General features: G+C 51.2%; 4 protein-coding genes across 4 annotated transcripts; 1 reads left to right on the top strand and 3 right to left on the bottom strand.

Annotated features, from left to right (window-relative positions):
* Window positions 1-326: 326 nt before the first annotated feature.
* PolD1 (DNA polymerase delta 1, catalytic subunit) lies at window positions 327-4307 on the top strand. Its single transcript, XM_003737433.1, has 6 exons — window positions 327-457; window positions 631-719; window positions 850-3200; window positions 3317-3407; window positions 3526-4058; window positions 4175-4307. The coding sequence occupies exons 1-6, from the start codon at window positions 388-390 to the stop codon at window positions 4305-4307; spliced, it is 3267 nt and encodes a 1088-aa protein (XP_003737481.1). The 5' UTR covers window positions 327-387.
* Window positions 4308-4470: 163 nt separating this feature from the next.
* Window positions 4471-6711, bottom strand: LOC100899586 (tectonic-3). Its single transcript, XM_018638954.2, has 4 exons — window positions 6244-6711; window positions 5976-6133; window positions 5708-5882; window positions 4471-5537 (listed from the first exon to the last, which is right to left on the bottom strand). Exons 1-4 carry the CDS (start codon window positions 6479-6481, stop codon window positions 4471-4473), a joined length of 1638 nt encoding a protein of 545 aa, XP_018494470.2. The 5' UTR covers window positions 6482-6711.
* On the bottom strand, window positions 6485-7135 carry LOC100899445 (B9 domain-containing protein 2-like). The gene is made up of 2 exons (XM_003737451.1): window positions 7036-7135; window positions 6485-6801 (listed from the first exon to the last, which is right to left on the bottom strand). The coding sequence occupies exons 1-2, from the start codon at window positions 7133-7135 to the stop codon at window positions 6485-6487; spliced, it is 417 nt and encodes a 138-aa protein (XP_003737499.1).
* Window positions 7136-7511: 376 nt separating this feature from the next.
* On the bottom strand, window positions 7512-10316 carry LOC100899303 (arylsulfatase B-like). Its single transcript, XM_029111102.1, has 7 exons — window positions 10127-10316; window positions 9350-9517; window positions 8765-9267; window positions 8547-8697; window positions 8158-8374; window positions 7810-8065; window positions 7512-7649 (listed from the first exon to the last, which is right to left on the bottom strand). Exons 1-7 carry the CDS (start codon window positions 10314-10316, stop codon window positions 7512-7514), a joined length of 1623 nt encoding a protein of 540 aa, XP_028966935.1.
* Between the last annotated feature and the right edge of the window lie 582 nt (window positions 10317-10898).

Genomic DNA, 10898 nt, shown 5'->3' with positions numbered 1-10898 from the left:
TCAATGCTTTCGATCGAAAACTCCGTTCCCCAGATCGAAAACGGAGACACCTTCCCCCTCTCCGCCGTCGGGATCGAGATCCCGTATTCGAATTTTCGCGCGCTGGGCACCGTGTTCCAAAATCGCAAAAGCGGTACTTGTAACCTCCCACAGATATGACATCCAGAGTCTCGGGCATCTGCGAATAATTCAGTTCTGAATCTCCCGTTGAGGGGTGAGAAATGCGGCCGATATTGAGCATATAGCCCCAATCCAGCACGCTCGATTTCACGAACAGCTGTGAAGCGCCAAAAGTCAAAACAGACAGTGGCCGAAGGCGGTCGTCTACTGTAGGGTATCCTTGTTGGCAGTGCGCGCCAATTCGGTTTTTCATTCTTGTCCGTGGAAATGTCTCAGAAACGCCGCTTTTCGAGCCAGGCTGGGCCAGCGAAAATGGCCAGAACCGGCGCCGATGAGGGTATGTCAGAGATTCGGAGAGATGCTCCCACCGGACCACTAGTTTCCTGATATCTGATTAATTATTACGACCCTCCGAATATGATATTTCATCCTCAGTGATTTCCGCTGCGATCCTCACGGCCCCGGAGCCATCTCATGAGCCCCCGAATCTATTTCGATACTGATTTGCAGGAACCGGCAACGATTTTGAAGCTGAGCTGGCTCTCATGGAGGACTGTGAAGCGGAAGAAAAAATTTTCAGTCAAGTGGACCCTTCTCTAGTGAGTCACAGAGCTCGATCTTCGATCGTTTAATCCTTTTCGGGAGCATAGTTTGTCGAAGGAATCAAATTCACTTTTGCCAACAATGAATTAAGGCTTGTTGATCCCTCATCATTTTTGATTTCCCCAGGTCCCAGAAGACGAAGTCATGTCCGCGCGATGGAAGAGACCGGAAGCTCCAGCGCTAGACACTAGAGAGCAGAAATTAGAGTTCCAACAAGTGGATCTCGACCATTACATCGGCCCGATCAAAGCTGGCATGACTACGGTGACATCGGGCTTAGTGCCTGTGACTCGGGTCTTCGGATCCACCGAGGAAGGTCACAGCGTCCTATGTCACGTACATGGTTTTCTGCCGTATTTCTACGTGCAGGCGCCTCCAGGGTTCAACAAGGGCAGTCTGGAGGAATTCCGAAAGAACCTGAACCAAGCAGTCCTCGGCGATATGAAAGGCAACAAGAACGTCGCCGAAGCTGTGCTCAACTGTGAGCTCGTCGACAAACAGAACATCTACGGCTACACAGACAGGGGTCTCGAACCGTTCATCAAGATCACGGTGGCTCTGCCGCGTCTGATCGCTCCATCGAAGAGACTTCTCGAAGGTGCCTCGGTATCGATTCGTTCGCATCCCTCGTTCAATTATAGACCATTCGAGGCAAACATCGACTTCGAAATTCGTTTCATGGTCGACACTCAAACTGTGGGATGCTCGTGGATCACCCTGTCTCCAGGGAAGTACACTCTACGACCTGAAGGCGAGAAGACATCCTTATGCCAGTACGAGGCCGACATTAATTGGAAAGATTTCATCAGTCACCCAGCCGAAGGTGAATACGCAAAGGTGGCCCCATTCCGCGTGCTCAGCTTCGATATCGAATGTGCGGGACGGAAGGGAATTTTCCCCGAGCCGAACAAAGACAGAGTCATTCAAATTGCTTCCATGGTGGTGCGTCAGGGACAGAAAGATCCTTTCATCAGGAACATCATGACTCTCGACACGTGTGCTCCCATCCCAGGAGTCGAGGTTATGTCTTTCGACACCGAATCGAAGATGCTCGACCAATGGGCGGCCTTCATCCGATTGGTCGACCCCGATATCATAACGGGATACAACATCCTCAATTTCGATTACACGTATCTGGTCAATCGAGCCAAGCATCTCAAAGTGAAAAATTTTCCCTACTTGGGTCGGATCAGAGGGAGTGAGTCGGTCATCAAAGAGAGCATGATTCAATCCAAGCAGATGGGACGTCGAGAGAACAAAAATGTCACCATGGAGGGTCGAGTGAACTTTGATCTCCTGCTGGCTCTGCTGAGGGACTATAAACTGAGAAGTTATACACTGAATGCTGTCTCGTACAACTTCCTCCAGGAGCAGAAAGAGGACGTTCAGCACAGCATCATCACCGATCTGCAGAACGGAGACGAGCAGACCCGCAGACGTTTAGCCGTTTACTGTCTCAAGGACGCCCTTCTTCCTCTGCGTTTATTGGAGAAATTAATGTGTATCATCAATTATATGGAAATGGCGAGGGTGACTGGCGTTCCCCTCTCATACCTTCTGCTGCGCGGTCAGCAAATTAAAGTCGTCTCGCAACTTCTGCGTAAGGCGAGAGAACAGGATCTGATCCTTCCCGTGATCAATGTCCAAACTGGAGACGACTTCACGGGCGCTACGGTCATCGAACCAACCCGAGGCTACTACTCGGTTCCGATCGCAACTCTCGATTTCTCATCGCTGTATCCGTCGATTATGATGGCTCATAATCTCTGCTATACCACCCTACTGAACGACCAGAAGATGAGGGAGCAGCTCAAGCCAGATCAGTACATCAAGACGCCGTCGGGTGATTACTTCGTCAAGGCGTCTTGCCGAAAAGGCCTGCTCCCAGACATCCTGGAAAGTCTGCTCTCGGCCAGGAAGAAAGCCAAGACCGATCTGAAGAACGAAAAAGATCCTTTCAGAAAGAAAGTGCTCGACGGAAGACAGTTGGCGCTGAAAATAAGCGCGAACTCGGTGTATGGCTTCACCGGGGCCCAGGTAGGGAAATTACCCTGTCTCGCTATCTCGCAGTCGACCACCGCTTTCGGGCGGCAAATGATCGACGAGACCGCCAGGGAGGTCGAAGCGAAGTACTGTCAGAAGAATGGCTTCCAATACGACGCGAAAGTCATATACGGTGACACCGACTCGGTGATGATAAAGTTCGGAGTGGATAAATTGGACGAAGCGATGGACCTGGGCAGAGAGGCGGCCGAATACGTGACGTCGAAATTCGTGAAGCCGATCAAACTCGAATTCGAAAAGGTTTACTATCCGTACCTCTTGATCAACAAGAAACGCTACGCCGGATTGTTGTACACCAGACCGGACAAGCACGATAAGATGGACTGCAAAGGTATCGAGACCGTCAGGAGGGATAATTGTCCTCTCGTAGCCAACCTGATCAACACGTGTCTCGAGAAAATCTTGATCGAGAAGTGAGTGGATCGACAATATTCATTAGCCCAATGGAACAGGAATGCTGGAAAGGGGTACTGTCCAAATTCTCTTTACTGCCATGGATGAAGTTATTCCTCTCTATCCCTTTCCGCAGGGATCCGAAAGGGGCTGTGAATTTCGCCAAGCAGACAATAGCGGATCTTCTATGTAACCGGATCGACATCTCGCAGCTCGTCATAACTAAGGTTCGATCAATATTTGGAGAGAAATCCGTAGATGTAGCTCCTGATTCCGGCGACTCGGGCCCGAGGGAGCTCAGTAATACATCGAGCCGTTTTCCATATCCCCCTTCCCTTTTTCCAGGAGCTGACGAAAACGGAAGAAGAATACGCGGGCAAGCAAGCCCACGTCGAATTGGCGAATCGGATGATGAAACGTGACGCGGGCAGTGCTCCCAAACTCGGCGACCGGGTGCCGTATGTTATCATAGCTGCTTCGAAAGGTACAGCGGCCTACTTGAAATCCGAGGACCCGATCTACGTTTTGGAGAACAACATTCCCATCGATACCCAGTACTATCTCGAGAATCAGATTTCAAAGCCTCTGCTACGGATTTTCGAGCCCATTCTGGGGGAAAGTAAGGCCGCGAGTGAGCTACTGCGCGGCGATCATACGCGGTCAAAAGCGGTTGTTCACAGCAAGGTCGGAGCACTGGCGATGTTCACGAAGAAGAAGGCGACTTGCATCGGTTGCAAGGCAGTGCTGTCGTCCAACCGAGAAAACGGCGCAGTCTGTGAGCACTGCGATAAACGAGCCAACGAAGTATACATGACTGAGGTTGTGTCTCTCAATAAATTGGAGGAAAAGTTCTCCAAATTGTGGACCCAGTGTCAAAGGTAAGTTCGTACTGCTCGGCGCGTCCCTCAGACTCACTTTGATCTTGAGCTCAGATTCCATCTTCGAGGCTCTGAGGGACTCGGAGCGATCTCGTGACGATAGTATTTGCTTCCAGATGCACCGGGAGCCTTCACGAAGAGGTGCTGTGCACCTCGAGGGATTGTCCCATTTTCTACATGCGGAAGAAAGTTCAGATGGATCTCCAGGACCAGCAAAAGTTGATGGATCGTTTCAAACTCGAGTGGTGATCATTTTTTGAAGTTATATAGTTTTTTGAAGAGCCCTCCTATATATCGGTTTCATCATGATTTCGACCGCGGCAGACTGTAAATAAATGGATCCGACTCAAAGAGGGCGATCCGAATTTTATTACACCTCTCTTCAATCGTGTCTATGAGGAATGTACAGTGTTCAAACGAATGAAATCGATTGTCGCGCCCAGCTCGATACCAAGAGCAACAAGCCGATGAGCCCACCAGCTTGTCTCGGGTGTAGAAGAGTAGAGCTGCTGGTCCCCAAGTGCAACGGGTAGAAGAAATCCTCAGGGAGCTTGATGTCTATTATCGGAGGTCCAGCGTACTTGACTTCTGGGGTCGAACTTACATCAACGAAGTCCACCGTCATTTCGACCAACGGCAGCGGGTGCCGAAGAGGCGTGTACCTCACACGCGCATACACGATACGGTTCTGAGGATTTATGGTGAACTGCGTCCTCATGTAGGCGAAAATAACTTCAACTCTGTACGCACATGATTCATTGAAATTGATGGCGTTTTCTTCAACCGGGACCCAATCTTCTACCATTCGAGCGTCGGAGCTCCCGTATGCCCCGATGAATCCGGAAGAATCCCCCGTAAGCATTGCCGGTAGGAGTTCTGCGAGTTCCCCACACGACGGGTACAGGCAAGCCGTTTCGACGTTCTCTCCGAACAGAACGATTCGTCCCTCGCTGTCGGTGCAGTCTTTAAAGGGAGCGGACACTGGTCTCGTGGAGGAATCCCCGTTTTTGGCAAGGACCGGTTTACCGAAGATGTAGCCAGGGTTCCCACTACGCTCTATCGGACCTCCATTCAGTCGCACGGTTGCGTCCTGCTTCGTCTCGAAAATAACATCGATCTGAATGGGCACCCAGGTTCCTCCGGGAGGGGGACTTTCTTTGCGGTGCACAAATATATAAACATCCTGAACACCGAGTGTTCCGTTGTGCACGATTCGATATTCGACTTTGTGAATGTACGAGCATTCAGTGAGGTCGGGGGTGCTATGAACAGCGCAGTCTTTGTTCGGGAAACAGATTTCGGCGAGAGGTTCGACGAATTTCGAATTCCGCGTCACGAAACCCACTCCTGTGAAGTGTTCCATTCGTGAGAAAGGATTCTCGCATGAGAACTGAGTCATGCATCTCGAGCTCCGTGGCTTCAGGAACTGGATCGTGGCTATCGCATCGCATTTATCGCCTCCCATTGCGATTGGGATACCTGAAATGAGGTTTTCGTTCATCGATGGCAACCACACGAGGGTTTCGTTCCCGAAACAGAATGTGTGGAGGTAAGTCTCGTACGATTGCTCGTTGCAGGTATCCTATTCCATTCTGCATGCGATAAGGCATGATCCATATCTTCTAGAGTCTAGAGTTCCAAGTACCGACCGAAATTTCGCGTCGCTCCGGTGGCGAGTTTGATTTTCAATGGGTCACCTTCTCTCAAACCCCTCTCGTGAGCGGAATCAGCGCTGTGATCATAATCTGCATGCAGATTGTGGAACTCCCCGACGGCTTCGAGGTATTTCAGTTTTTCCGCAAACTTGTCCGCTGTTAGGGGTTTCTGAAAGATTCGCCAAAGGAATGGCTTTGAGACCGAGGCCTTAGCTGAGGGGGAATAATGTTTCGCGACGAGGCTTTCCTGGAGAATATTTACCCCCTCGGTGTAGGAGTCTTTTTTGTACACGTGATCGTCTACTAGACAGATCAATCCACCGATGGATCTCTTGATGAGATGCGTCTGGTTCGAAATTAGAATATCGCTATTGCTGCAATACGGAACGTCGTATTCGTTGGGCACTTCACACGGACATTCTGTAAGGACATCTTCCCGATTAGAACGGCTCGCAGTCTTGGAAACGGAAGGCGTCAGTGCTGAGAGCGTACTCGGAGATACGACGATGGGGCCGAGGAAGAACGCTAACCGTTTTCGAAGGCGTCCGTCACAGTTCGTTCGCAGTCTGGATCGCAGCAGCAACCCAACTCGCACAGGTTGCTCAGATCGCAATAGCACCACACGCTTTTGACGCATGTACGCGTTGATTGAGCTTTTTTGGACGTCGGTGGAGCCGCGGTGGTGGTTGGAGTCTGCGTCGTCGTGATCTGAGCTGAACCGCCCCCGGCGAGACAGACAATGACGACGGCCACGATGAAGGCTCTCATCGTTCAGCTTGTGCGCACTCCGAACTTGCTCAAATTCCTCAAGATTATCGAGATTCCCAGACGGATAACGCCCGTGCCAGACGTCAGGAGTTTGTATCGCTCGGTACCGGCAGCCAGAGCGTCGAAGTTTGTTATTTCATATCCTCCACCCAAGAATTGTCTTTGAACTTCTTCAGCATTGCAGCCGACAGGCCGCCACACGGGCACCGTCAGATTATGGAAACCAGCCTTGCAGGGCAGGTGGGCAACCCCGTAGCCGAAAATTTCGGACCGGTTCAGGGAATCGGTTTTCCAAACTTCGAAAACGATGCGGGGCCAGTCTGGAAGGATGGGAAAATACGTTTCCGAGGGATGCGTTGAGGACTCTGAGGGCTGTCGGTTTACTTGGATGTAGTTCAGAATACTCAAAATTTCTCTCCGAGCCTTACTCTGAAATGTTTTGGTTATCAGGTGACTGTCCAAAGGGTGGTTCCACACGGCTCGCGGCTCGATCCGATCGCGCGTTGTCTGAGTCCTCCCGGTGAAACTTCCTTCCAAGTGTGCCCACCCCTCACCGAACACTAATCTATAGTCACAGTAGAAGGACGCAGAACCTCTACCAGTTTCTTGAACTTCGAATGACTCTATCTGACCAATTAAATGGAGTTCTGCCATCGTCCGGCCATTTCAAGAGTGCGGTCCGAGAGCGACCTGCATTCCCGTGTTGTGAGTCCGCTGTCATGGTTACTGAGAACTCGTGACTCGTTTCCTCTAAAAATGTTCCCGTCTGAAGTCGCCCTTCGAGCTCCTCAAAGAGACCACTTTCGATTGCCTCGTTCAGCCCTCACACACGAAACTCGAACTGGTCTCAGAATATCCTGTCTGGTCGATTCTTCCGAAAGCAAAGAGATTATGGATATATTCGGAACCCCCTTCTGGCTTCGCGTTAAGGAAATTCTAGGACTCTCAAGGAGAAAGCTTTTGAAAACATTGAGCATTTATCCACGCCCCTCTTTTCGAGCAAATTTATCCGAATTCGATTCTATCACAGCTATGAGTTTCGAAAGTTCAAGTCCTCCCAGGGCATCCAGATGTAGTCGAATCTCGCAGGATCGGCTAAACGGGTGACGTTCTTATCCTCCACAGGGTGCATCTCATGCCGATAACGATGGAGTCTCTCCATGATTTCCTGCACCGATCGATGGGCTTGTAAACTTGTAACTCATCGGATTGGAAAGTTCACCTTCCATCCCTCGGTCATGGAAAAAGCCCCGCAGAAGCTAGGAGGTCATATAGCGACTGCGAGAACATCATCTGCATTATCGGACGTCAGCTCATCTTGGGCTCACCTTGACAATATCGGGGTTGTCCGCGTAAACATCATCTTGTTCACAGGGATCTTCAGCAATATTGAATAGACACGGCCTGTCAACTCCTCTGCATATAAACACCGGATCGTCGAGTTTGCATTTTATCGTCCTGCTGTGATTGGCAGCATCCGGAGTCCGGAACCAGCCGTCCATCAGACCGTTGGACTTGATCAACTTGAAATCACCCAGCCTGTATGCGGCCGTGTGATCAACAGGATCGATGTTCAGCAGGAGCCTGCGTGGAAGTTGAGTCGAGAGGGAGCTCTTATAACAGGAAAGTCACCATGATGCTCTCCTCGATGGGGCAGAGGAAGAAAAGTCACTCACTCGGTTCGAGGATTCTCACTGCGTTTCTCAGAGAGACTTTTCCACAAAGACACACCATCCAGCTCAGGGACTGACGACATTCCCGCAGCGCTGAGAATGGTCGGCAGAACGTCGACTATGTGAGAAAGACCGCCGAACTTCCCAGGTTTCAGAACCTGCGGGGCCCAGAAGATTCCCGTCCCTCTCACACCACCTTCCCAGAGTGTGAACTTTCCCGCTGTAATGAGATTCGGCCGAACCCACTCTTGAAAAGCGACAATGATGCCCGTAACTTGAAACATACGTGGATACTCCGGATAGGAGAAGGTCTCGGATGATCGACGATGGAATAAGCATGAGCACACGCAGATATTCCCAGTGAGCTCGAGAGGATCTCTCGGACACCTCACCTCTCAAAGGATAATTAGAGCCGGGGGATCGATCATTGGCGTTAATGGGGCCCCCGTTATCGTTGGTGAAGAAAACCAAGGTGTTCCCGGCAAAGCCGTTCGCTCGAATAGCACCCATGACGTTCCCGATGGCGGTGTCCACCGCCGATACCTATGAAGAGCGATTAAACCGGTCGGTATCTTTCAAACTGAATAAGGGAAGACCAGGAAGGACTCACCATGGCTGCATAGCGTCTACGTCGGTCATTCCTGATCGACGAGCTGAATCTGTCTACGATTGATTGAGGAGCTTGAAGGGCCTGATCCGGGTTCCCTGCGTGGACTGCTTGATAAGCGAGGTAGAGGAAGAGCGGTCGGGACTTGTTGTGCATCTGCAAGGGCCTCCGTATTGAATGATCCTGCAATTCTGTCGCGAAGAAATGCGGGAAGAATCTGAGCCGGAAGCCACGTACCCGCAATATGTCGGTACTCCGGTGAGTGTAAATATCGGTCGAATATTTCCCATTGAACTCTTTAGCCGGAACTTCATTGTGCCACAGGTCCAATCCATAGAAGAGTGAACCCGGAACATCCGAATCGTCCGCTCCATAATGGCTGTAATGATCGCTGCTACCGAGGCGGTAGCCGAAATGATCCTTGAAGCCCCTCCGAGTCGGGAGAAACTCCGACCGACTGTGTCCCAGGTGCCATTTACCGACGATATGACAGTCGTAGTTTTTGTCTGCGGAGCGGAAAGAGCGGCAGGAATACTCACTCATGTTCCGAGACATGAATTGGCTCCCTGAAAGCCACTCATCGCTCACCGTGTAGGTATTGGGGCATAATCTTGAAGTTCGAAGGCAGACCGAAAGGTGTCGCCGCGGAGATGACGTCATGTTGGAGACCCAGACGTACAGGATACTTTCCCGTCATCAGAGAAGCACGGGATGGAGTGCATATAGGTTGAGTGTAGTAATTATCCAGCACCACCCCTGGCAACCATTTCCGATTATTATCTGTCTTCGCCCTCTGAGTAAGGCTCGAATTCGATGGAGTGTCCTAGCAGCCTTGAAGAAATTTTTCTTCACGCCCGGAAAGAGTATCCACATTCTGTGTTCGTTGCCGGAATTCACTGAAAGAGTGGCGTGGCTCCGTCTCTACGAAGACTTCGACCTCCTCGGGAGTTCTTATGGGATAGCCCCCGCCTCGTACCGCCGCAGCTCAACGTCTGATTTCGGGGGGCCAAGGGTCCTAAATGGAGACCCGCTCCTATGCTCCAGCATCACGGATGAAGATTTCGGGGGAGGGGGCATGGCACCCTCGCCCCCACCGGGAACGCTGCCGCTGTAAGCCCCTCTAATACTAGGCCACCTCTAATCAACATTCATTACGAATTCGAAACGGAGAGTGGTCAGGACGGTCACGCTGACAGACATCTCACAATCAGATCTCTGCGTACGGGTCTTCAACCTCGAGTGAAGTTTTGGGCGGAATCCCGCGCATCGATGACATAATGAGACAGAAATGGGCGGCCGTTGCACTTGTTCGTAAGTATTCTGTCTCTCCGCCGAATTCTGTAGCTATTCATCGAACAAACTTACCCTCCTCAGCCAATTTGTCGATATTGGGAGTGGGAATCTGAGAACTCCCGTGTAGCCCAATATCATCCCAACCTAAGTCATCTACAACTATCAGAACAACGTTTGGGGCTTTGGTCTCTCCCGAGGGGCCCGAGATGTCACATGTACCGAACGAACGTAGGCAGAATAGAAAGAACAGAATTCGCTCCATGATTGTGCCGAACGATGGCGCGAATGCGATTCACCGCTGTATTGCAGGGGAGACAGCTTACAGAGGTCGCCGACCGCGCAGCCTATCTTGGTGGAGGAATAATTGTGGTTTCCCGAAGAGCCGCCATCGCTCCCTAAGCGGAGGGACGAATAAGTTCAAATTTTTTTCCGCTCGCGTAGGGAATCTCCTAACGAAAATGCTGTATAGGTGAAAGCCGTATTTTAGCGTTCGGTTTCTACGATCGAATCGTAGGAGAGGTGATGCGAGACGGTGTACGCAGGCGTCTATCATCGCTCCCAGATTGAGATCGCAGGCAGATTGGAAGTCGCCTCTGACAGAGGGAGGAGAGAGCATCGGCAGAGAGACCGACCGATCGGTGTGGCGAGCTAATTTGACAACCAGCCCCTTTACAGGAACGTCCCATTAGCTCCTCGAAAAGGGAAGAAGGTTCCATGCGTCGGTGTTGTGATGGTCGACATGCGAACAAACATTACGGTGCGGCGAGCGAGTTTTACGGCCTAGGATTCCGGTCCATCATGGGGACCAGTGGCGTAAGTTGACGGAGTGCCGCCCGGGGCGGAT

This window comes from Galendromus occidentalis, unplaced genomic scaffold, assembly GCF_000255335.2.
Source record: "Galendromus occidentalis unplaced genomic scaffold, Mocc_1.1 scf7180000075554, whole genome shotgun sequence".
NCBI lineage: Eukaryota > Metazoa > Arthropoda > Arachnida > Mesostigmata > Phytoseiidae > Galendromus > Galendromus occidentalis.
This window is presented reverse-complemented; position numbering and strand designations above follow the sequence as displayed.